Below are 26,390 nucleotides of genomic sequence, written 5' to 3' on the forward strand. Positions count from 1 at the left end.
ATACAGATGCAAGCTGTTCCTGCGTTTGGCATGGATTCCCATCGAACAATTCTTCCAATGCAGCGTATTTGAATATATTAGGCCTTCTGTGATGTAGAGAGTCGTCATTGTAGGTAAGGAAGGTGTCATAATATGCGCCAGTGCCACCATCAATTGGGTTCTAAAGTTTTACAGGGTTTTCTAATTTTTATGTATCAGCTGTCTTATTAATCTATATAGCCTCCGGGTTTTCTTCGGTCAACAAAAGCGAAAAAAATGCGCTGTTGTCTTTTAGCCATTCCTGTGAATTTTATTGCTCGTAACAAAGACGGAAGTAATTGTTTACCGGGTTCTTCGCTTCTACGTTTCCTTACGGGAAGTCTGAAAATTTTACACGCTTCCTACTTGGTTAAGGGTACCCAATTTCACAAAAATGTTTCGCTTATTTATGGATTGTCTGTAGATCTTCTCTTTAATTTCCGGTTTTTGAAATAATTTGGAAATCTGCTTTCGTGAAGATGAACTTGTCTATAGAAAGCTCATTTGCAATTCTAGTCGAGGTACAGTTCAGACGTTTCGATTGCAGAAATACGCATTGGAATGTTTTTTTTTCCCATTTCGACTCATACCACTCGAGTTATGAGATAGTTTCATGGCAAACGATAAATCTTCAGCAGTGTTTGCATTGACAAGAATTTCAACACGTCTTTTTTTTTGCTTTGTTCGAACAATCAACAAATGATTTAAGAGGTTTTTCACATAATGCTTAGTGCATTTCTTCCAGCCAAAACATCATATATATTGTTTTCATACGAAGTTCATATATAATTTCCATCGAGATTAACTACGTTTAACTTGAAATGTAGAACAAGTATAAAACAATCTTTCAAGTTAATTTAAAAAATAATTATTTTAATAGAGACAGTTTTAGTAATATTCCCTTGATTTTTCAATCCCTACTGTGCTGCAAGAAATTGTTTTTATTTGAATCTAGGATTTTCCATTCAACAAAATAATTCATCACAAAGTACAGTAAACATAATCATTAGAGTTACCGGTTTCACAATTAATGTCCCCACCTCAATGTCAACCAGTTACTCGCAGTTGTGTATTGACAACATGGCGTGCAAACTTTATGAATAATGAATACATCTACAAATGATTGACAAGAACGTGATAGCATCATTAGCTGGAAGGATACGACCGAGTGGAGATTTATGTGCAATTGTTACTTCGTTGTCTCATGTTAGAGTCATGACGTTTCCACATCCTTCACCCTTGATCTGTTCAATTATAGTGATTAAAACAATTCGCACAAGAACAATGCAATTCTTGATAGAGACTCACCATCATCTTTCGACCTACAAAGCTCGGAGACCGGTTTTTATGGGGGCCTTTTAATGGTTTTTACGGACGATCGCAGCATCAGTACTGATACCGCTGCCTTGTATAGAACTCTGACGAGGGGGTGCGATTTATAACAGTTTCCAACCCGTTTGTATGATTGACGAGTGAATGCAGAGAAAGTTGTTTTCCTCAGTGACCCGTTGACCATGATTTGAAACTGGATATTTAAGAATTGTTTTTTTTTTGCATCGTCTGTTTACATAGAAGTTAGAAGCATTTGAGGAACTGGTTTTTGCTGTTGTTTTTTCTCTTCAGTTTCCGTGAAACTTGATTTAAAGCAAATCGCCGAATTGCGAATTAGACGAAGTCATTATTATTCATCACACATCGTGCCAGCGGCACCCGGTAGGGAAAAAAACTCGACACGCAAGTAATCGTTGATCAGCGCCAAACGTGGAACAGACGACCTTGGAATGCCTTCAAAAATCGTCAAATCATCACTGTGTTGATCAGATTGATTCTCACTACTGAATGGATAAACCGTGTCCGGAATAACCGTGACACCCTGTGATGCGCAAATTAAATGCAAACAAGAAACAAACAAAGAAAGCAAAGTCTCATCGGCTGATAATCGGACGTGTAAAACAGCTGATAAAGCGTGTGACTGACACACAACCCGCCTTCGTTTTGCTCAGAATGAAGAAAAAGCAGAACGCACATTTTTATTGTGTCCACCGTCGAATCACATGCACGGCACGGATCCGAGCAGAATCATCACCGACAGAATTAATAAGCGTGTAATAACCGTTTCGATGGGGCCTGCAGAAGGTACCTCAAGACGAAGCTGCAGAATTTTACGATGTCGTGTTAATTTTTCCGTCGATTGCATTTTAATTGGCCGTTGGCAGCACAATCGAACTCGCCACCAAGCGTAATGGTGATTGAAATGGCTTTGCGCTTGATAATGAAAGTAGAGAAGAGGAACTGGAAGCGGGTGTGATTTATGGCAAACCGGTTGAGGAGGGATCAAAAACTGAACCGAGCCGAGAAGAAGTGAGCTGCATTAGTCATTGAACCGGACGAACAATACTTATTTGCGCTTATTGTACTTATATGTCAGTAGAAGTTAAACGGAATTGGGATCGAATGGATTTTTCCACACTAAAACCTACCTCCCCGTTTAATTTTGTGATAAGAGCATCGTAATTAAAATTTATTAATATTACAAAATATTCTGAAAATCCTTACGAATTCCTCACCAATCAATCATTTGCTGTTTTTTATCAAGGCTAGGCGGTGATTTCTATCGATAAATACAGCCAACATATCGTACGCAATAATCCTGTTTCAATTGGTAACCGAATGAATGAAGTTGTCAACCTTTGGAGCGGATATCTTAAAGTGATTCGATTTATTACGAATAGCGATAAGAGGGTGGTATTACTGCTAAGCTGTTTCTAAATCTAAGTAACTGACCGATTCGTTGCGATAAGATTTCGGGAAACCCATGCGTTTTAATTTACGTGTTGATGGGGTTTACAAAATGAAGGTCATCCGATAAGATACTCTGGATGCATATTCAATTTAATTTTGTAACAGAGTTAATAACAATTACATGTTTTCCCCCCTCAATGTGTAACCCGCAACGAACACATTTCAATTGATAGTTCGCATTTGTTTACTATCAATTCAGTTGGCAAAAACAAGTTTTCGATCCGATTCCGTTTCAAAACAACTTGTCAACCTCGAAGCTTATCAGCGTAAACTCAGCGCGTCTCAATCCCTAAATGCTGGGCTTCAGTTAGTACTGTTACAACAGAATAAGTGGAAAATCCGTGTAAAACGCAACTTAACCGTAGTAGGTGTTATGTTAACGATGCACACAACAAATCGATTTCAGATCGAAGTCCACCCGACTTGCCGATGAAATCCGGGTAGAGAGGGCTCGACCACTTGAACACGAGGAAACTCACGTAGCTTGTGTCAACCGTATTCTAATCTGAAGTAGCCTGAACGACCTTTAGTGAACGGGTGCACAAAGTGCACTTTGTACATTGATAAGATATCGAAAACAAATCGAACGACTAGTAAACAGTAAATATTTCTATCTACTCCCACAGGTCAGAAGGAAATTTTGCACAATGTCAACGGAAAGTTTCCTGGTTCGCAGCTGATCGGCATTATGGGCCCCTCTGGGGCGGGGAAATCAACACTGCTGGATGTGCTCTCCGGTTACCGGCGGACAGGGGTTGAGGGTGCGGTCTATGTCAATGGGAGAATCCGCAACCTGAACAGCTTTCGACGGATGACGTGTTACATCACGCAACAGGATCAGCTGCAGACGCTCCTGACGGTGTTGGAGAACATGCGGATCGCGGCGGACCTGAAACTGGGAGCTGATGTTTCCAAGCACGAGAAAGAATCACTGGTTAGTAATTTGTAACTTTTGGTTAAATCAATTATTTCAATGTTTAATTCTAGATCGAAGATATCCTCACGGTTCTTGGCTTGTATGAACATCAAAACACGATCACCAGTCGGTTGTCGGGCGGTCAGAGAAAGCGGCTTTCCATTGCGCTGGAATTGATCAACAATCCAACGATTATGTTCCTGGATGAACCAACCACGTAAGATCGATCAGTCAGTCTTATCGTGTCTAGTATTAAACATGGTTTAATTTAAATTTCAGTGGCTTGGACAGTTTCTCCTGTAACCAGGTTGTGCTTCTCCTGAAGCAGCTTGCCAATCAGGGACGTACGATTATCTGCACCATCCATCAACCATCGGCGAAATTGTTCCATGAATTCGATCAGGTCTACGTTCTGTCTAGTGGGGAATGTATGTACCAAGGCAGTACAGCAAGTTTAGTACCGTTTCTTCAGTCCGTCGATATGCCCTGTCCGGTGTATCACAATCCTGCTGATTATGGTAATTCCTCAATTAGGAACAATATATTTAAAATTATAACTTTAACTCATTTATTGTAGTTATTGAATTGGCGTGCGGCGAGCACGGGATGGAGAAGGTTCAAACGATGGTGCTGGAGATGGGTAACGGTGAGAGTACGGACTGGTTCGGGGATAAGCGAAGGGTGCTGAAGTTGGAGCAGCTTCGCAAAAAGTACCCGCTGAAGAAGATCATTGAGCAGAGTGAAAATTTACACGCGACCTCCCAGTGGCACCAGCTTAAGGTGCTGATCAGCAGGGGGATCATCAAGGCGAAAAGAGATGCAACGTTGACACATCTCAGGATATGGGTGAACATTTTGATTGCTGGGATGCTGGGTTTCCTGTTCATTGACGCCGGTAACGAAGGATCTCGTGTGTTGGATAATTACAATTTGTTGTTTTCGGTGCTGATGCATCACATGATGGCGACCATGATGTTGACTGTTCTTACCTGTGAGTTGAGGAGAAATAATTCGCTATCAAATAAAATGTTTAATTTTTTTTTCCATTATACACAAACAGTTCCAACTGAGATGGGGGTTGTTTTAAAAGAACATTTCAACCGGTGGTACACACTCAAAAGTTACTATCTTTCTGTGAATTTAATCGATCTTCCTATTTCGGTAAGTCACTGTTTACTAAACAAACGTTATTGTAGCTAATAATGATTCAAATTTCGTTACAGTTTTCCTGTTGCTTGGGTTTCACGTGCATTATTTATTTTATGAGTGGGCAACCAATGGAGATGTTCCGGTTCGGAATGTTTTTTTCCATCAGCTTCCTGATCGTGCTGGTTGCGCAGAGTATCGGACTGGCGATTGGTGCCTGGTTTAACGTTGTGGTAAGTAAATTTGGCCTCTAAACCACTAATTGCTGAACCAGCAATCCTAATTATCCTCAAAATCCTGAGTTTATTAGTCGTCAACTTTAATCATTGACTTCAAAATGTTCCTGACCATAAACCACAGCCAAAATTTCGAATGTTAATGTTCATTCAGAAGCACAATGTATATTCCCAGTGTTTTGATTTAATTATCTTGAAGCGAGAAACTCATAAAACTTTGAAGCGATGCAACTCAAATTTTATATTGCCAACTGAAAAACTTCTGTTCAAAACCTGAATGCTCAATCATGTTTTCCAAATCCTATATTTAGCAATGCTTGAAGGATTTTGAGTCTCGGAATCACAATCCCATTCCGAGACTAAAAATCCTTCAATCTTATTCGAAACCTGAATACTAAGTTCCAAATTCAAGTTTTTTAGTATTCAAGTCATTTTAGAAATCTGAAAGTAAAAAATCCAATTTTTATTTATAACAACGACTTTTACCCGTTAACATTCAAGTTCATTAAGACAGACAATGCGTGCAGCAGAAAAATAAGCGAACTGGAAACATGATACAGAGCGTCAGCTGACTCTTCTGTGTTATGAGACATTCCTTTCAGTCGTAGAAATAACTCTTGCACAGTAGTGTGCGTAGTTAGGGATGAGCAATAGAATAAGTCGGCAGTGGAATGTGATACGCATATAGATTATGGAACAGTACCACCGTCCCCTGTAGTTTAATTGGTCAAAACACCATACCGAGACATGGGGATTGCGGGTACAAGTCTCGTCTGGATGCGGAATATTTTTCCAAAGCTGTATCGTATTTCCAGTTCGCTTATTTTTGACTTTTTCTGCTGCACACATTGTCGGTCTTAATGAACTAGAAAACCCAAGTTATGATTTCGCAAGTTTTAGTATAATTTTTGAATTGAATAATACTATAACTTATGTCTAAAATTTCCCATCATGCATCTGACTTTTGAACTCTGTTTTCTTAACCTGAGGCTCAAAAAATTGATATCTAATTGTTTGGTCAAAATCTGAATTTCTAAATCCTCGGTTTCAAATCCTAAAATTTTGATTCTAAAGAGAACATCCTGCATCCGAATTTCATAATCTCGAGTCCTCAAATCAATTTTTAATACCTGTTTAAATCTCTAATCCTAGAACCAAACACTAGAGATTTTGATCTACATTTTTAATCCCATATCCCAAATTCTCATCCTCTATTCCCAATATGTACATTCTAAACGTCAAAACCTGTCTTATGAAACTTTTTTTTTCCTCTTTTTCTTTGAATGCTGAATATGAGGCTGAAAGTTACAGAATCTAATCTAATCGCTTTTAGTTCATTAATCATAGCACCAAATTGTGAATCTTTAATTCAAAACTCTAAAAAATATCAAACGTTTTTATGAAATTTTAAAATCAAAATCAAATCAAAGTTCAATCGGGATTTAGATTCTTGCAAATTTAAATGAATTCTAAATTCAAATTTTTTATTTTGAATGGTAAGCTCTAAACCTTTTTTACTGATTCAAAAGCAGGGCTCTACATTTCCGAAACAAAACAATAAAACTGAATATCTCGCGCTGTCATTTCGATTCGAACAGTTTCATTTTCTTTTGACGTGGGACACGTCTTTTTTTACTATACTGGGATGCATTCTGTAAAATTGGAAATGAAACGGGCAAATGTTGCGTCAGATTTCAAACGCTAATAACAGCATAACCACATGATGGACAACAATAACCAATATGTTGTTGGATAGATAAAATGTATAACAATTTTGTAATGTGTTAATTATCACTCTAATTTCATTGCTAAGCGGTAAAATTGATAATAATTTCAATAACAAATTTACGCGAATAATGAACCAATTACATGCGAGCATTCCTAGCACAGACGACGTGAATGGACACCATCCGTTCCCTGTGATATTCCCTGTATCAATTTCGAAATAAAAATTGACAGAGTCTCCCCGTCCCAATAGGTCAATTTATTTTTACTTCCATGAGCTTAGAGTAATATGATGTCTCGAAGGTAAAAGTTTTCCTAAAAGTTTGAAACAATACCCATCCTTGAACAATCTCTAAATCTGCGTGTTAGGTACTGTAGAACCTAATAAAAACTGATGTCTTGAAAGAAAACATGCCAGTAAAAGCAACAGTACCAGTGGAGTATAGAACCGCAGGTCTCTTGTCGTCTATGATTGCAGTGGTACTCTTCTATTCGTACATTTCAGCGGTACACTTCTATTCGTACTGCAGCGGTACTATTCGTATTGCAGTGGTACACTTTTGTTCGTACATTTCATTCGTATGCAATTGAGGAAAAACTACAATGCCGCTGTTGATGGTGATTGAAAGTTTATTTCATAAATATGATTGCCATAAATTACTCAGCAAGAATTGTAAATTTTTGCAACGGATATTTATTTAATTTTATCTTCGATATTCACTAAATAATCGTGACCGGATAGTATCGAAAGAGTAAATTCCTAAATATATACATTTATAGAAGAGTTAGAACCTGCGAATGCTTGTGATTTTTTAGTTGATTTAGTAAGATTCGTACAGAATCTCTTTTACATTTCAAAATTGTTAGATGATATATTATTATTCTAAGCGTAACCATAATAAACGTATATTTCCTGTCTTCGTAATACAGCGAATGTAGTTGCAGGCAAATGAAACAATTGTCAAGCAAAAAATAAAAATGTAATTGTGGATTTCTACGTTTTTTTGCTGAAACTTGTTAGGAATTTTGTTCAAAATATTTTCTTATGTTTTCCAACTGATGAACCTTTGTTAGGGCTTCCATATTATTTTGAAAGTAAGATCCATACTATAGATTTGATTTAGTTGGAGTTAAATAAGACAAAACCATTCATTATGATAACGTAAGCATTATTGGATTTGGTTTTTGAGGATATAGAGATAATTCTGACTTTGACGCATTATGAGAAATTCTTGGTGCTTCTTCAACAAGCACGATATGCTTGTGCCTTGTTAAATACATATGTTTTTGCACAAAAAAAAATACTAAAGGCATTATATCGCCAAATATAAATTATCTTTCTTTGAGTGTTGTTGAATATATTCCAAAAATTGATTTCCAGGGCAGGCTGAAAATAAACACATTGATTCTGTCTGCAGACTCTGTATATTTTGTAACAAAAAATCCCCTAATTACAGTGTTTAGTCCCACGTCACCATTTCATACAACCCTAGGGCTGTATACCTTGTAGTATTTTCACTATCAAATCACTTCTGCCTCTCTTTCCCGTCTGTTGTTCATCGGATCATTTCAACTAAAACTTATGACTATTTTAATTGACGAAGAAAGAGATTCTTGTCTTTCGTTCAGCGTCTCAATTGGAATTAGCACCGCATCGCGTTGTTTGATGATAGTTTTCTAATACCGCAAGCCGTAGTTACAATTACAACGGCAATGGCACCCAATAAATACGTCACGCAAGCTCCGATCAATATTTCCTTCCTCTTTCCTATATTTCCGTGAAGAACTGTATGGAAGCCTCCTGGAAGTCTCCGTCAGCGCACATTGCCATTTCAAGCCCTTTAGTTGTCAAAATCAAAGCAAAAGCTTTCGATGTGACTCACGAAGTGCTCGAAAATGATACAAAAGCTTTTTAATTGAAAGCGACGGGTCAAAGCGTCACTGATAATTGTCAATTGAAAATGACTTTGTCAGACTCTGGTCAAAAGTATCACCAACATTCACATCTCATTGTTATCCACAAACTGTTACTTTTGTGTGTCCCTTTTAAGTTTTAAACGAATTATTGGACAACTTTTTGTTATAAAAATTTAACTCTAAAAGTGAAATTTTATTTTCTAAATGTTCAATTTTATCTTCAGCAATCTTCAGCATAGAATTCTCAGACCTTAAACAGCAATCTCTTGTTTGAAATTTTTCATCAAAATCATTAGAAAAAAATCTATTCTTATAGCGGAATTCTGGATTTCTCATTTCAGAATTAAAAATTTAGATATATTCCAGAATCTTAATTGTTTATTCACAGTTAGTCATATTATGAAATGAAGTCACGATTCCTTAAGGTAAATTTTTTCTCCTTAACATCAACCAAAAAACCTTGCATAGATTTTGATAAGTTTTCAATCATAAATTTCTTGGCTGGAACTCTTAATTTTAAAGCACTCTGTTTATTTCCTGTATTTCAAGATTGTAATTCACACCTGAGTGTAGTGGTCCGAGAGGTCAAAATCGTGAATTTACGCGCCAAATGCTGGGTTTATTGACATACTATCTTTAGAAAAAAATAGTATATAAAAAGACTAAGAGAATGACAGCAAGTCAAAGTTCGAAACACCGCCGCTAATGGCGCTGTAAAATCTAGCTGTTTAGTCTAACCTTTTAGACAAATAGACTTTAGCTAAATTGTAGATAATATCTTCACAAAATACTTTGTTGAAGACGTTTTTTTTTTCAAACACCTCTTGTTTTGAAGATGTGACGTTTCATATAAGACTAGTCCCAAAAATAAGATTATATTGAATATCTAAGAATCTGTAGCAATAAGAAACCAACAATTTTCAGCATAGAAGACATATAAAAGATAGCTTCTCAGATCACAAAAAAAATCGAATTACTATCATAATCGCTCTTCGCAATTGATTGAAACATTTGTCTCTTCCTGGATCTTCATTGTCTGATATACACTGAAAAATGGCATATTTATTGATTTTTTTTTTTTGGAATGACTCGATCTGTGTAAAAGTTATCTTTTTTGTGTCTTCTACAAATCTGATACAAATATCAGCTGAATATTTTTCTTAAAAATGCTGCAGTTTTTTAGATATTAAAAAAAACTAATTTCGGAAGCAAAGTTGTTTGTGACTATATTATCTACAGCTTTGCTGAAGACACCATCTCCCTAAAGTGTAAAACTGAAAAGTTAGATATTGCAGTGAAACACGCGGCGGAGTTTTTGAGCTTTAGTCGGTTGTCGTTCTGTGAGACTTTCTATATTTTAAATATCTTCAGAAGATAGTATGTCAATGAAACCAGTATTTGGATAGTAAATGAAGAAAGTTCACGTTTTTGAGCTTTCGTACCACTGTGCTTAGAGATCAAGAAAAACTGGAACCTAGATAATTAAATATTGAAAATTTCCGACGGATTGATTAAGTTTTTGAAAAACTCCTTAGTTTTTTAAACGCGGTTCAATCAACCGCATAAAAAAAGACCCCAGTGTAAATTGTATCCAACTTCTGTCTCTTAAAAATCGAGTATTCAATCCCGAAATTTGGTCCCCGGATCACGGCTCCAAATTTGAAATATCTTATTCGAATTGTGATTCCTGGTTCAGATTTAAACAATTGCTAAAAATTCCTCTTAAGCTCTAATAATAGTAGGAGGATGGTATCCAAGACGCGACCGGACGATGTAGCAATCATGTTGGTGAATTAAATTTGCATAATTATTCTTTGTCAATTTTCGAATTTATAGCTGATCTACTATAAAGATCATGGTTAGTTGGCTAACCAGGCGCAATTACACCTTGCGTACGAGTTAGCCGTTTGAATATTTGCTCTTCCTTTAGCCTCTCATTCGCGGTGACGCAACCCAAAATCTCAAGCACGAATCTGCGACTTACTTGCTTGTTCTTATTGGTAAAATCCCAGCCAGCGCAGGTCATTAAACTCGAGAAATGAAATGGTTAGATGCATGAATCTAATGGGAAAGGGAGATATAAACTCGGGTTTGAATTTGCCGTGGAAGTTCGTTGTAAAATTTCCGGTTTTAAACCAAATGTCTCGTTTGATCTGAGGGGCAAACCAATCTCGCTTCGATCATTTATAATCGAACGGCGAAAGAAGCCAGAGTGTGTGTTTTTGTGTTGTTCGCGAATTTGTTCGAGGTTTGTGTTAGCGTGAGGTTGTCTTAGATTAGCTAGTTGTTTTAAGTGTTGTTTCTTTGATAGGATTAGCGCATGTTAGGAGTAGCTATAAATTTAGTGGAGACTTTGCCAGCAAGTGTGGTGAAAACAGAAGGTAAAGTTTGTCTGGGTTTGGCTGTAACTGTGTAACCTAACCGCGTCGAACAGCCGTTCGACGGCTTTTTACGTTTTATTTAAAAGCGCTTGGCGAAGCCATAAAACCCACCGCCAGCAAAGTACATCCACCCTCCTACCGCACACTTCTGGGACATACCGTCAGCCAGGACAAGGCCCGTTCCGCCAGCCGCCGCACACTTAGGCGGCCTATGCTGATTCGCTGATCGGACTGATCGGCGCGTGCTGTAGCAGTTATCGACGCCATTGCAGAAACCACGACCGTACCTGGATGGGGCGGTGATTGCAGATTGAACCGATTGCTGTCGGATGCTGAATAAGTAGAAAGGAGAGGTAGTAGCCGCCGATCGAGTGAGTACGAACCATAAAAATCCCTGCGCAGGTTGATATAAACCAGTTAAGCCAAGACCCCCACCTTGAGAGAAGCTTTATGGCGTAGCCATTAGACACTCCACCCACGCACACTATAGGTTAGTGAGCTAGTTGTAGATGGCCAGAATTTAGTTAGTAGTGAAACGAAGCATGCTTGTAAATATAATTGTAAAAGTAATATAGTGCGTTTCCCTGTTGTTGAAGTGATGTTTTTGATGATTTAGGTATTCTAAGGTGTCTCACGTCTCGCGTTCGTTCTAGTTTGTTTGTTTTGGTACTCCAGGTGGACTGCCTGGGAAAACAGTCCCCGCACTCTGGTTACGCTAAACTGGGCAGCAATCTGATTGCTCAGAATTGGTCCAGTGAGGAGAATCACGAGTTCGGTGTTTGAGGCTTTAGGATTATTTTCGCGAATTTCTGCGGTATTGAAACGCATGAGACTGAGTACCTTAGTGAAGTGCATCTGCCTTTTCGTTTTCCCTCAGTTTATTACCCTGACCTGCCCTGAGGCGGAGTTTCTGGCCGGGCAAGCCAAGACAGGCAAGTGGTCCTCTCTGAGGTGGCGCTTAAGCCACTTGCTTGAAGATACGGGGAACGGAACCGCGGATTTAAGAGTGTGGCTTTCAGGCCCGCTACATTTTGGCGCCCAACGTGGGGCCACGTTTTGGGAAAACTTAGTTATCTTTTAGCATTTAGGAGGATTTCTTTGGAAAATAGATAAGGTTCACATTTTCTTTTGAAATATTTATTTGCGCTGTCTTGGGTAGTTATATAAATTCTTATGGTGTATTCGTCCTATTTCTTCAAGAATTATTTTCTAAATTAAACATATTATATACAAAATAAATATTGATTATTGGGAAGTGTGAGTGCTATATTTGCATAATTATTTGGTACCATATTATTTTAATATTATCTTATTTACTATTCAAATCTTGGTAAATTCTATTGTCATATAATTTTTTTTCTATAATTTATTGTTTTCTGATTTTAATGGATACTGTCGCGATGTCGTACAGATTTCCACACGCTGATCACCTCACTAACGAAGAGGTTGATTACGAACTATTAATCCGCGGTAAGACAAATGATATGGCTACTGAGCCAGAGGCTAAATATCGCCTTCTGCGGAATCTCTTCCACGACGATATCCGCGAAAAGCGAGACTACCCGTCGCCCTACACCATCGAGCAGGAGTTTGACTATATCGCGGGTAAGGTCTATGATTTGGAGAAGAAATTGGGTCGCGGCGTGGATGATCGGGTCATGTCCCGGTTGATCCACTACGCTATGCGAGCGGCTAGAAGCCAAGCACCCGATGCTCGCTCGGAGAAAATGCGACGGGAATTGTGTGGCTCCATTCGGGAGGTTTTGAACAGAGCTAATGGGAAAAAGGTTACCGACGAGAAACAGGGTAGGACAAAAGCGTTAGATGCGCGCCGAAACTTGTCGACGGAGTTGGATGACGCAAACGGAGGTGCAGTAGGTGGTTATTCGTTGGAGGAGTTACAACGCGGAATCGGCGAAGCCTTGAGACGTGATCCTTCGAGTGGTGCATACCCGAAGCAACTTCCAGGGAATCGGGATCCAGCCGTAACTCCAAAACAGTCCAAGGACCAGGCACTCCTGGAGCGCATTGCGAGTTTGGAAAGGGAATTGGCGAAGGCACGGATGGAAGGTTCACGCCAGAATGCACCCCCGCGCGTCGAGCGGATAGCCTCAGAGGGTGGTCCGACAAAATTCCAAAAAGCGAGAGAGAAGCCACGGGAACGGCATTCGATGATTTTTCCTCTAGACCTCAACAATCCGTGGGCGGAACAACGCGAGAAAAACCGATGGGACCGTTGTGAACCTGAGCGTGTTCGACGCGACTTATCGCGGGATCGTCAGGGAGGTGATATCGGGGTAGACCGGCGGAATCGGGACCGATATTCACCGGATCCAGATCGTGAACGTAGGGAGCATCGCCCCAGACACGATCGTGTTGCCAGTAGTCGTCAGAGAGGCGATACCGGGGCAGACCGGAGGGACCGGAACCGGTTTTCGCCAGATCCAGATAGTGGACGCAGGGATCATCGCCCCAGAGTCGAGCGTGAACGCTGGGATTCTAGCGACGACGACAGCTCTCTCGCGGATGATAACGTGTTCAGTCCGCATCGCAGGCGAGATAGCCGAAGGGAGCGGCGAATTAGCGACGCCGAAATTCAAAACGCTGACCGCCGAATGGAAAAGTGGCATTTGACCTTCAGTGGCGATAGTCGGCAACGGCCATTAGAAGATTTTCTCCACAAAATCCGTCGCTTAGCGCATATGGATCGCATTGCGGACGATGTACTTCTGCAACGAATCCATACGATCCTTAGAGGGGAAGCTTATGACTGGTACCTATGCTATTCTGACGAGTTTCTCACTTGGGAGGACTTTGAAGAAAGGATACGGTACATGTACGGTAACCCCAATAAGGACCAAGGGAATCGGCAGCGGATTTACGAACGGAAACAGCATCGGAATGAAACCTTTCTTTCGTTTAAGATGGAGATCGAGCGACTCAACAAATTGTTAACCACACCGTTGGACCAGCACCGCCTCTTCGAGGTGATCTGGGACAATATGCGACCGCATTACCAATCGAAATTGGCCTGTAAAACGGTTCGAGATTTGCGAAAGCTCGAGTACTACGCATATCGCATCGATGCCTACGATCCCACTTTTCGACAGTATAGGGATGGACCAGCTCGACTCCCCAATCGAGTCCATCAGATCGAAGTGGAGAACCGGAGCAGCGACGAGTCGTATTCGGAAGCGGAAGAAGTCAATTTCATTGGGCGGAAAGGTGAGCAGCGAAGAAAACCGGTAGAGTCAGCCAACCTTTCAGTGGAAACCAGACAAGTGCGGCAGCGACCAACACACGAAACGGAGCGCTTGGGCCCGTTGTGCTGGAACTGTCGTAAGAAGGGGCATGTCTGGAGACACTGTTCCGAGGAAAAACGAGTTTTCTGCTATATTTGTGGGAATCCCGGGAAGGTGTCCAGTAACTGTGACAGCCACCCGCGAGTTGCAAACGAAAGGTCGGGAAACTAAATCGGGAATGCCAGAATGGGAGCAACCGCATTCCGATTGAGAGAGATGTTCCCAATGACGTTTACTTAGATCCGTTTCAGGAGGTGTGCGAAGTGCGGGTTCAGACAACTCTATGTCCGCACATTACTGTGCGGATCTTCGACGAAGAGTATGATGCACTGTTGGACTCCGGAGCGAGTGTCAGTGTGACTAACATTCCTGACCTTGCCGAGCGAAACGGATTAATCCTTCAACCAAGCCCTCTGAAGATCGTAACTGCAGATAAGACCGTCCATGAAAGTCTGGGGTACGTGCAGTTGCCTGTACGCTTCCGAGGAGTTACGAAGGTACTTCCCACTCTAGTAGTTCCTCAGGTTTCCCAGCAACTTATTCTTGGTTACGACTTCTGGAGACAGTTCGGTATTCAGCCGATGATTCAGGGAGAGAACGGTTTTGAGCGGATAACCGCTATCGAGTCGGCTACACGAGCCCACTGCGGCGAAGACTTTGCACCGGCGGGGGTAAAATCGATTACCACACTACCGGTTTTAAAACCAATGGGGCCAGATGAGACGCTGGATATTCCGGCTTTGGAATTTCCAGAGCCATCAAAAACAACCCCTGAAACAGTTGAAACCGAACATGATCTAACGGTAGAGGAGCGGGAAAGTTTGGTGAAAGCCATTAAGATGTTCCCTTGCACGACCGAAAACAGACTGGGGAGAACATCGTTGCTGCAGCATGAAATTGTGCTCCGAGAGGAGGCAAAACCGTGTCGGCAACCGTTGTACCGATGTTCGCCTGCAGTACAGGCGGAGATGGAAGCAGAGTTAGAGAGGTACAAACGGATGGATGCCATTGAAGAATGCACTAGCGAGTGGGCAAGTGCTCTAGTTCCTGTTCGTAAGACGAATGGGAAGTTAAGGGTGTGCTTAGACTCGCGGCGGATCAATGCTTGGACCAAGAAAGATTCCTATCCCATGCGAAACATGGGAGGAATATTCCACCGGCTTGGTAAGGCCAAGTATTATTCCGTTGTGGACCTGAAAGATGCGTATTTCCAAATTCCTTTGAAGGAGGAATGTCGGGATTATACCGCTTTCAGGACCCCACAAGGATTGTTCCGCTTCAAAGTCTGTCCGTTTGGCTTAACTAATGCGCCCTTCACGATGTGTCGCCTCATGGACCGTGTGATAGGCTTCGACCTAGAGCCAAACGTCTTCGTCTACCTAGACGATATCGTCATCGCTACGAAGACGTTTGAGGAGCACGTCCGGCTTCTGCGGATCGTGGCGGAACGCCTAGCTAAAGCCAACCTCACCATCTCGCTCGACAAAAGCCGCTTCTGTCGCAAGCAGGTTACATATTTAGGCTACTTGCTTACCGAAGAAGGCGTAGCCATAGACAATAGTCGAATCGCCCCGATTCTGAACTACGCTCGACCCCGAAATGTGAAGGACATTCGTCGCCTGTTGGGATTAGCCGGATTCTACCAACGTTTCATCCGAGAATACAGTCGGATCGTGGCGCCGATATCCGATCTTCTAAAAAAATCGAGAGCGAAGTTTGTCTGGACTGAGGCAGCTGAAGCCGCCTTCGGGGAGCTAAAAGCTGCGTTAGTTTCAGCACCGATTCTGGGGAATCCAGATTTTTCGCTTCCGTTCTCGATCGAGTCCGATGCTTCGGATAATGCTGTTGGGGCAGCGTTAATCCAACACCACAACAACGTGCCGAAAGTCGTGGCCTACTTCAGCAAAAAGTTGAGTAGTACCCAAAGGAAATATGCGAGTGTCGAGAAGGAATGTTTGGGAGTGCTCTTGGCGATCGAACATTTCCGCCACTTTGTTGAAGGGACCCGTTTTAAGGTGGTCACCGATGCTCGAAGTTTGTTGTGGCTGTTTTCGATTGGGGTTGAATCTGGCAATGCGAAACTGCTTCGTTGGGCTCTAAAAATCCAGTCGTACGACATCGAGCTGGAGTACAGAAAGGGCAAGAGCAATATCCTGGCGGATTGTTTGTCCCGGTCCGTCGAAACTATTTCTGTACAGGCGGTAGATGTCGAACAACAAGATCTGGCCGATAAAATCCAGCAAGAGCCAGCCAAGTACCCAGACTTTCGTGTTGTCAACGGGGAAATCTGGAAGTTCGTGAAGGTGGACGGAAGAGTTGAGGACCCGCGATTCCAGTGGAAACGGTATCCAGCAAAAGCGGAGAGACCCGAGATTGTACGTACGGTTCACGAACGTGCACATTTGGGCTTCGAGAAGACATTGAATGCTGTGAGGGAACGATTCTATTGGCCATACATGAGCAGTGAAGTGAAGCGAATCTGTCAAACCTGCTTAACGTGTCAGATGAGCAAAGCTTCGAACCAGAACACGACACCTCCCATGGCCAATCAGAAGAAGATCGCTCAGTACCCGTGGCAATTTCTCGCGATGGATTATGTCGGCCCTCTGCCAACTTCGGGCAAAAATCGAAATACGTGCCTTCTGGTGGTAACGGACCTATTTTCCAAATTCGTGATCGTGCAGCCCTTCCGACAAGCAACAGCTGAATCGTTAGTCAGCTTCGTGGAGAATTCTCTGTTCCTGCTGTTTGGAGTGCCGGAAGTGATCCTCTCGGACAATGGATCCCAGTTCACCTCTTCGTTATTCAACGATCTGTTGGCCCGTTACCATGTCACACACTGGAGAACGCCCAATTACCACCCCCAGGTGAATGACACGGAAAGGGTTAACAGGGTGATAACGACTGCTATTCGGGCTTGCATCAAGAAGGATCACAAAGAATGGGCGAATAACCTGCAACAGATCGCCAACGCGGTGAGAAACTCTGTCCACGAAGCCACCCACTACACTCCTTACTTTGTCATGTTTGGTCGGAACATGGTATCCGACGGCCGGGAATATCGGCATCTGCGCGACGCTCCAACTCCGAGTAACGACAAGATTGTAGACGAGGAGAGGGAAAAGATGTTAGAAGATGTGCGGAAAAATTTAAAAACCGCTTATGAAAAGCACTCCTCGTACTACAACCTGCGCTCCAATGCGAACTGTCCTACCTACTCGGTCGGTGAGCAGGTGCTCAAAAAGAATACGGAGCAGTCGGACAAAGGGAAAGGGTTTTGCGCCAAGCTGGCACCGAAGTACATTCCAGCGGTGGTAAGGAGGGTTGTAGGGGCACATTGCTACGATCTTGACGATTTAGAAGGGCGAAGACTGGGAATTTACAATTGTAAATTTCTTAAAAAATTGTCTCGTCCTTAGTCTAACGTTTCCACCGTTGCAAAATGTTGATAATTTTTTTTCCAGCTATGTAACTCTAAGGAGTGACAATATGAAATTGATTTTTTTTTTCTAAGCTATGCATCTCTACGGAGTGACAAGAATAAAATTTTGTTTTTCAAAGCTATGTAGCTCTACGGAGTAACTTTTTTCAATTTTAAAATAAGTGAGGGACCGAATTTCTTTCCGCTTTCTCAATGGTCATTGGGCAAGTGGCTGAATCTGCACAATCAAAGCGGCCTTAAGAGTATTGGCCTCGTAGAATAGAGCATGAAGTTTAAGAAGGAGCTGGGCAATGACCTGTCGAAAGTAGTGGAAACACGAATTAAAAGTGAGCCCAAAGCGATGATTTCGCCGTGGTCGAGTAATGACTCAGTTCTACTAATACTCGCCGCACTAAAATTTTAAGATTGTGTAGAATGGTAACAATTTGTTCCAATTCTCAACCTCATTTTGTTGAAATTCTTCAAACATTTTCAAGCTATGTATCGCTCAATTGAGTCGAGACAACTGAGCCATGATGCGAAAGCTCTGGTGCAGAAACACTGTTCTGCCATTTCGTAAGGAGGCGCACATTAGTGCGGCCCTCACAAAAACATCTATTTACTGGGGGATCCTTGATGCTGAAACGCTCGAGGAACTTTACGAAATGTGTTGAAACAAGAAAATGGCAAGTTTGAACGAAGAAATTGTTCTGAGCTAATGATGCGAAATATTTCATCAAGAATCGTCCACAGACAACGAATTCTTGGTGAGGGTTAGCATCAAACAAGGAGAGTTTCTTCGTTTGACCAGGAAAAACTTCTATAAGACGTTAGACAAAATTAAGGGCAAGGAAAAAACGAGGCGAATGTAAAATTTCCCTTTCGGCGTCAGTAATGTTAGTGTGTGCAACTACATCGAGTCTTAGGTGTAAGTTAGTACCTAACGCTATGTATATTTTTAAATTGTCCTGCTACTTAAATTTATTATTTTGAGTTAGTATGGTAAGTTTAATTTGTAAATAGTAGATTTAATTGCATGTTATTTATTTATTAATATTTAGAATATAAGTAAATATTTATTTAGATGTTTATATGGTTGCTGAATTAGGGTTAATTTATTTATTTCTCTATCTGTTATTTATTCATTTGTTTAGTTAGTTAATTATTTATGTTAGTTAACATGGTTTGCTTAAAAATATTGTTAGTTTCTGAAATTTTTGTCTGGTTGAAAAATTTATATCTTGGTAAATTTATAGTTGAAAAATTTTATGGCTCGCTGCCGTCCTGCTAGCAAGCCGCTGCAGCCGTCCTTCGGTGCAAAATTTCATTCCAGTTCTCCGGCTATCCTAAAAATTTAAAAATATTAGTTTATGTTCGAAATCTTACCTGTAATTGGAAGTCATCTTTCCTGTTCACTTTTTCCCTCGATGTCCGGTTCTACCTCAATATTTTCCTCCAGACCCTACTCGTACCCGGGTAGTCTAGTCCGTCCGTCGGGTGCCGATGGGGGCGGTGATATGGCTCTACAAAACATAATTTTATATGGGAGTTCTCTTGTAGTGAACTTCCGTATAAATTATATAAAATTATCATTTTTCTTACCTGTTTTTTCCGATTTACTATCCTGTAGCACAAAACACACTCTTCTTAATCACTGTTTACTTTACGTTTGACGTTTCTATCGCTGCTGTACGGGTGTTCATATGTGTGCGTAATTTAGTGCGGAGCTTTTTATAGCACAGGGTGTTTAATCATTTTTCGTCTGTTTCGTTCTGGTCGATTATGTTCGATGTTAGAAACATTTCGTAAAATGTGTTTGGAGTTATTTATGTCGGTTAATGTTTCATGTTGTCGGATGTAGTCCGGTGTAGAAGCATAACCATTGTATGTTGAGTATTTATGCGAATTGCAGTGGCAGTTTTCTCTGTGACCAATAATTTCGGTGTATGAGTTACTGCTGGGTAAATTAATGTGGGTTATTGCGTTTGCGGGCAAAGATTCGTGTTCAGGTGTGTCCTGGGGTGTCTTTGACGTAAACAGAAGGTAGATTTATGTAGGATACCTTTCCAACCGTAGTGTTGGAGTAGTCCTGTATGTGAATGTGCCAATTTATTGTTTTAATTGTTTGGGGTATTTATGAATATTTATGTGGCAGATTTCTCACTAGACGAAGAGTCGTCGTTAGAGTTACTGCTGGGGAATTTTTAATTTGGGGATAATGCGTTTGCCTAATAGAGAGAAGTTTCCAAAGAAGGAAATTCTCTCGAAAAGTAAATAGCATGGGAGTTTTGCTGGGGGTGCCTTTCCAACATAGTGATTGGAGCGGTCCTCTAGTAAAATTGCCTTGGAATATTGGAAGCTCGTTTTAAAAAAATAAAGCGATGCCGTATTTGGGAATAATCTATTTGGGAAATTTAATTGAATCACCGTACAGTACCGAAGGAACGTTACACGCCCATAGTTTGAATTTCTTGGTGAACCTAACATTTTGTAAATATTGTAAATAGTAGCTTAAGTTATGATTGCTTTTTGTAAATATTCTGCACATAATTTTCTTCCAAAATTTTCTCATTTGGTAATTCGTTTCTGTCAGGTTTGCAGTTACGAAAATTTGATTGTACTTCTACAATCAAATTTTCGTAAAACAGACCGGGGTGTTATGTAGCAATCATGTTGGTGAATTAAATTTGCATAATTATTCTTTGTCAATTTTCGAATTTATAGCTGATCTACTATAAAGATCATGGTTAGTTGGCTAACCAGGCGCAATTACACCTTGCGTACGAGTTAGCCGTTTGAATATTTGCTCTTCCTTTAGCCTCTCATTCGCGGTGACGCAACCCAAAATCTCAAGCACGAATCTGCGACTTACTTGCTTGTTCTTATTGGTAAAATCCCAGCCAGCGCAGGTCATTAAACTCGAGAAATGAAATGGTTAGATGCATGAATCTAATGGGAAAGGGAGATATAAACTCGGGTTTGAATTTGCCGTGGAAGTTCGTTGTAAAATTTCCGGTTTTAAACCAAATGTCTCGTTTGATCTGAGGGGCAAACCAATCTCGCTTCGATCATTTATAATCGAACGGCGAAAGAAGCCAGAGTGTGTGTTTTTGTGTTGTTCGCGAATTTGTTCGAGGTTTGTGTTAGCGTGAGGTTGTCTTAGATTAGCTAGTTGTTTTAAGTGTTGTTTCTTTGATAGGATTAGCGCATGTTAGGAGTAGCTATAAATTTAGTGGAGACTTTGCCAGCAAGTGTGGTGAAAACAGAAGGTAAAGTTTGTCTGGGTTTGGCTGTAACTGTGTAACCTAACCGCGTCGAACAGCCGTTCGACGGCTTTTTACGTTTTATTTAAAAGCGCTTGGCGAAGCCATAAAACCCACCGCCAGCAAAGTACATCCACCCTCCTACCGCACACTTCTGGGACATACCGTCAGCCAGGACAAGGCCCGTTCCGCCAGCCGCCGCACACTTAGGCGGCCTATGCTGATTCGCTGATCGGACTGATCGGCGCGTGCTGTAGCAGTTATCGACGCCATTGCAGAAACCACGACCGTACCTGGATGGGGCGGTGATTGCAGATTGAACCGATTGCTGTCGGATGCTGAATAAGTAGAAAGGAGAGGTAGTAGCCGCCGATCGAGTGAGTACGAACCATAAAAATCCCTGCGCAGGTTGATATAAACCAGTTAAGCCAAGACCCCCACCTTGAGAGAAGCTTTATGGCGTAGCCATTAGACACTCCACCCACGCACACTATAGGTTAGTGAGCTAGTTGTAGATGGCCAGAATTTAGTTAGTAGTGAAACGAAGCATGCTTGTAAATATAATTGTAAAAGTAATATAGTGCGTTTCCCTGTTGTTGAAGTGATGTTTTTGATGATTTAGGTATTCTAAGGTGTCTCACGTCTCGCGTTCGTTCTAGTTTGTTTGTTTTGGTACTCCAGGTGGACTGCCTGGGAAAACAGTCCCCGCACTCTGGTTACGCTAAACTGGGCAGCAATCTGATTGCTCAGAATTGGTCCAGTGAGGAGAATCACGAGTTCGGTGTTTGAGGCTTTAGGATTATTTTCGCGAATTTCTGCGGTATTGAAACGCATGAGACTGAGTACCTTAGTGAAGTGCATCTGCCTTTTCGTTTTCCCTCAGTTTATTACCCTGACCTGCCCTGAGGCGGAGTTTCTGGCCGGGCAAGCCAAGACAGGCAAGTGGTCCTCTCTGAGGTGGCGCTTAAGCCACTTGCTTGAAGATACGGGGAACGGAACCGCGGATTTAAGAGTGTGGCTTTCAGGCCCGCTACAACGAGAGACGTAAGTCTATGTAATTTTTTACTCATCAAACTCTTCATTTATATAATTGTGTGAATGCGGATATTGCACGCGATACGACCATGACGCAATAAGCGCTAATTTCAGAGAAAATTGATATTGCATCAATCGGCCTTCAAGGCTATTACTGTAGGAATGTTGTGACTTTGTGAGGTATACCCAGATACTTGTTCAAGTTTCACTGTGACCGTTTAGTCGAAGATTTCGTTCGGTCGATGAATATCGTTATTGACAAAAACCGACGAGAAAGATACTCATCGATTTCGTAATAAACGAGCTTCACGCGCATTATTAGTCTATTTCGTCAATTCCAAAACCACGGTGATCTGAAAACACAAACCTTCCTTTCAACCGCAGTAGCGGAGATGCAGAGGTTTACTCGGTTAGACCGGTTTAGCCGAAGATTGTTCGCACGTTGCTTCTATAATAGAGCGTATACCTTTCAAAGATTCGCGCCTGCTGAAGTGCATTTGTTTTCTAGACGATACTCGGGAATGGTAATACTTTCAAATACTTGGATGCTTCTGATGAAGAATGGTTTTTGTGCGCGCAGCCCGCTTAGACCCGCAGAGTTGGACAAAAAGATGCTCATCGTTCGTCGTCGTAATGAATTATTCCCCCCGTTATACTGTCCAATTCAGTCACTTACCACGGTGACATTACCCTTTCTTTCTATCGTAGTCATGGAGATGCAGAGGTAAGTTTGGTATCCGACAACAACGACTGTTATACCCCATTTCGTATAACTTGCTTCCTTATCCTAACGATCATAGGACGTGGCTGTCATCGTTATTGATCCATACAAAGTGGTAACTACTGAATTATTGTACACTGAAGGTGGCGAACTGTTCCCAAGTAGTCATGTACGAGGTTTCTTGTAAAGCTTCACTAGCTCAGATCAATCACGGAGAAGCAACGAAATGTGTGGTCTTAAAGCTCAAGATCAAGTATTTTCAAGGCTATAACAAGTATTCGGAAGAGCTTAGTGAATGATTTTTATCAAACTGCAACTGTGATTAGAAGCCACTGTAAATGCGCAGTAGTGTGATGTTCACCAGAATTCGATGATATTGCGTATAAACCATGGTATATACAAATCTAATCCTATTTCAAATCATAAAGTTTGACAAGTTCTGCTCAAGATGCTGACTCCTTTACTCACCACAGTGATAAGTGATTTTTTATGTGCAAAAATGAGAAAAATTCGTTTCATTTCTCAATTTTTGGTAGATTAAAAAAATCCAGCTTTTATAAAATAAAAAATAATTAATAGAACAACGATACTATGGCTCCAAAATCATTATGTTTTGTGTAAAAAGTCATTAGTGTAAATTACAGTATTAATTATTTCAGTAAAAATTCCAACGTCAAAGAAGGAGCATCCGCTATTACGCAATGATCACGCTCGACGTGAATAACGCGTTTATTAACATTAGTTGGAGCTCTATAGCTCTCGCGCTACGGAGCCTTAACGTACCGGTGTCGTTGTTTAAGATCTTGGAAAACTACTTCCAGAATCGTATACTCGTTACCAACACAGACGAGGGTCAGAAATGCGCCCTAGTCACCGCAGGAGTACCGCAAGGTTCTATCCTGAGCCCGGTGTTGTGTAATACCAGTTAAGACGATGTGTTGAAACTTAAACTCCCTCTCGGACTTATGATTGTGGGCTTTACGGACGACATAACCTTAGAAGTCTATGGCGAAGCCATAAACGAGGTCGAGTTGAAAGCTGTACTTTCAATTAAAATCGTGCGATACTGGATGCGCTCTATGAACCACAAGACGGAGGTCTTTGTGGTAAACAACCGGAATTCGAAGCAGGAGGCAAAAATTAGTGCTGGTGGATGCATTACAGCCTCAAAGTGGTCCTTGAAACTCTTAGAGGTGATGGTCAACGACATGCTCACTTTTGGGACCCACGTTGACTACTCCTGCAAGAGCGCTTCAACGGCCATCGCGTCATTATCACGTATGATAATTGCTCAGCGGTATACGGCAGCAAGCGCAAACTGCTTGCCAGCGTGACTACATCCATATCCAGGTGGGAAAGCACCTACCGGCTAATGTGCCTGAGGGTTGCGAGCGCGTTTCACACGGTTCATACGAGGCAGTATGTGTACTGGCTGGCAAACTGCTTCGATGGGGTATATGTGCGCGAACGAGGCCATCTGGACAACGCGACTATTTCCCGGATCACTACCAGGCACCAATCGACAAAATGCTTTAGACTGTGCAATTATTATTCTTAAGTTGTCAAACATTTTGATTTACATAACTGACTTTTGATAGAAAACATTGACCTCAGTAACGAAACACTAACAGAAGCATTGTAGAAGCATCTCATCGGAATGCAAACTTTGTCCGAGATGCAAGCTAAAATCTCCCATTCCGACAAAATATTTTGACAACCATGTCAAAACTAATCTATTGATAATTAGCGTTGAGTAGTAGCATCATCCTCCTACAATCTTGTTGCCATTTATATTTACAATAATTTTCCCTACCTTTCTTTCACCCCAGAATGGAACCTTCCTCGGTCCGGTGCTGTCCATCCCGATGATGATGTTCGCCGGTTTCGGAGTGACGCTGCGCGATCTTCCGGGCTATCTGAAGTGGGGGACGCACATCTCCTACCTGCGCTACGGTCTCGAGGGTTACGTAAATGCAATTTACGGCGAGAATCGTGCCACGATGGACTGTGAGCTGAAGCCATACTGTCACTATAGGTCAGTTTTGATACTATCCAGATTTAATTAGAAGAAGTCTAAACTTTTCTATTGTTATTTATAGGTACCCAGCAAAGTTCCTGTCGGAAATTTCCATGGAGGGCGACCAGTTCTGGAAGGATTTATACGCACTGTCGATAACGCTGGTTCTGGTGCGCATTTTGTGCTACTTCGCACTCCGCTGGAAGGTTATGGCGGTACGATGAGAACCCTCCCGAGCTAACGGAGTACTGCTGTGCGGTTGCGGTTATTACATACAAACAACCCATGCCAAACTTGTTGCCAAATTTCGAAAAGACAAACAACCATTTCGAATCATTTGTATTTTGTATATAAGGAATGATATTTTATCAGTAGATAGTGATATTTATTTTGTAGGGGTAAGCGGGGTAAGACCGCCCCCTTAAGCAATTCTGTTTATAGAAAAAAAAGTTGCGGCTGCAATTTCATTTTTTCTTCGCTAAGAGGTTCTTCTATTCAATACCCGCATTTAAAAAATAGGAACTGAAATATTTTTGTTTATTTTCCAGCTTTTTTTTTAATTTTAAAAATTCATTGAAAATGTGCAGATCTTTTTCATGCGGGGTAAGCCCACCCACCAGCGGGGTAAGATCGCCCACCATTTTTTGAGGATAAACAATATTTTTAGTGCCAAAACGGTTGATTCTATCGGTATAGTGTCTCTGACAAAGTTGTAGATGGTATATTTTTTCTTTTTAAATAAAATATACACTGTGAAAAATCTGAAAAAAAAATTTTTTCTAAGTTTTAACTTATTTTGTTTTCTGATTATTCAAGTTCAAATAAATGTTTAGGTAACTCTTTTGGTTTTCAAAATAAATTGATTTTTCAGAATTGGGGTTTTACAAGATATTGAACTCATAATATACCTATCTTTAAGCTTAAATTAAAAATCATCAACCCTATCTGTATGATTCTTTGAAGACCTATTATGTATAGAAAAGCATCTTGGTTGGTTAATGACTGGACCAAAGGCGCATAACAGTTCCCACTAGTGAACCTTCAGCCTTCCAGCTACCGTACCCCTACCTTCTCGTGGTACCAACTGATGTGCGAGTAACCAGTGGAAAGATCGGGTAACCAACCCTGGTGGGACTGCTGGTCGCATGCCGACAGGGGGCGGGGCTTCCTTTCTCGAGAGGGAGTTTCCTGGAATCGACACTGTTTATTACTAAAACTTGGGCCGGATCAGAGCGGCCACACTGTCGGGATTTTCGGTGCTATATACTGGAACAAAAAACTTGCACGGTTACAGTGCTGGGACTCTGGGAGGCACCCAGCCTTTATTCGGACGTGGAGAGATCTAAGGCGTCACAACCGTTTCATATAAAGGTTTATTCGAGACTGATATCTATCACATTTTATCGTTCTACTCAGGCTGAGATGCGATTCTATGGATGCTACCGGGTGTCGATAAGAATCGATCTAATCGATATTATATGATCGTTGGT

General features: G+C 41.3%; 1 protein-coding gene and 1 long non-coding RNA gene across 2 annotated transcripts in view; one reads left to right on the top strand and one right to left on the bottom strand.

Annotated features, from left to right (window-relative positions):
* LOC129732596 (ATP-binding cassette subfamily G member 4) overlaps positions 1-25,676 on the top strand; it is a 43,258-nt gene extending 17,582 nt beyond the window's left edge. Inside the window, exons 2-9 of the mRNA XM_055693590.1 lie at positions 3,447-3,754; positions 3,808-3,953; positions 4,016-4,254; positions 4,314-4,727; positions 4,797-4,897; positions 4,960-5,115; positions 24,713-24,918; positions 24,983-25,676. Coding sequence (XP_055549565.1) covers positions 3,447-3,754; positions 3,808-3,953; positions 4,016-4,254; positions 4,314-4,727; positions 4,797-4,897; positions 4,960-5,115; positions 24,713-24,918; positions 24,983-25,124 — 1,712 coding nt within the window. The 3' untranslated portion in view covers positions 25,125-25,676. The remainder of the gene's footprint in view (positions 1-3,446; positions 3,755-3,807; positions 3,954-4,015; positions 4,255-4,313; positions 4,728-4,796; positions 4,898-4,959; positions 5,116-24,712; positions 24,919-24,982) is intronic.
* LOC129732599 (uncharacterized) lies at positions 18,794-19,663 on the bottom strand. The gene is made up of 2 exons (XR_008729292.1): positions 19,467-19,663; positions 18,794-19,387 (listed from the first exon to the last, which is right to left on the bottom strand). It is a non-coding gene; the product is annotated as an uncharacterized LOC129732599 (long non-coding RNA).
* Positions 25,677-26,390: the final 714 nt, after the last annotated feature.

This window comes from Wyeomyia smithii, chromosome 3, assembly GCF_029784165.1.
Source record: "Wyeomyia smithii strain HCP4-BCI-WySm-NY-G18 chromosome 3, ASM2978416v1, whole genome shotgun sequence".
NCBI lineage: Eukaryota > Metazoa > Arthropoda > Insecta > Diptera > Culicidae > Wyeomyia > Wyeomyia smithii.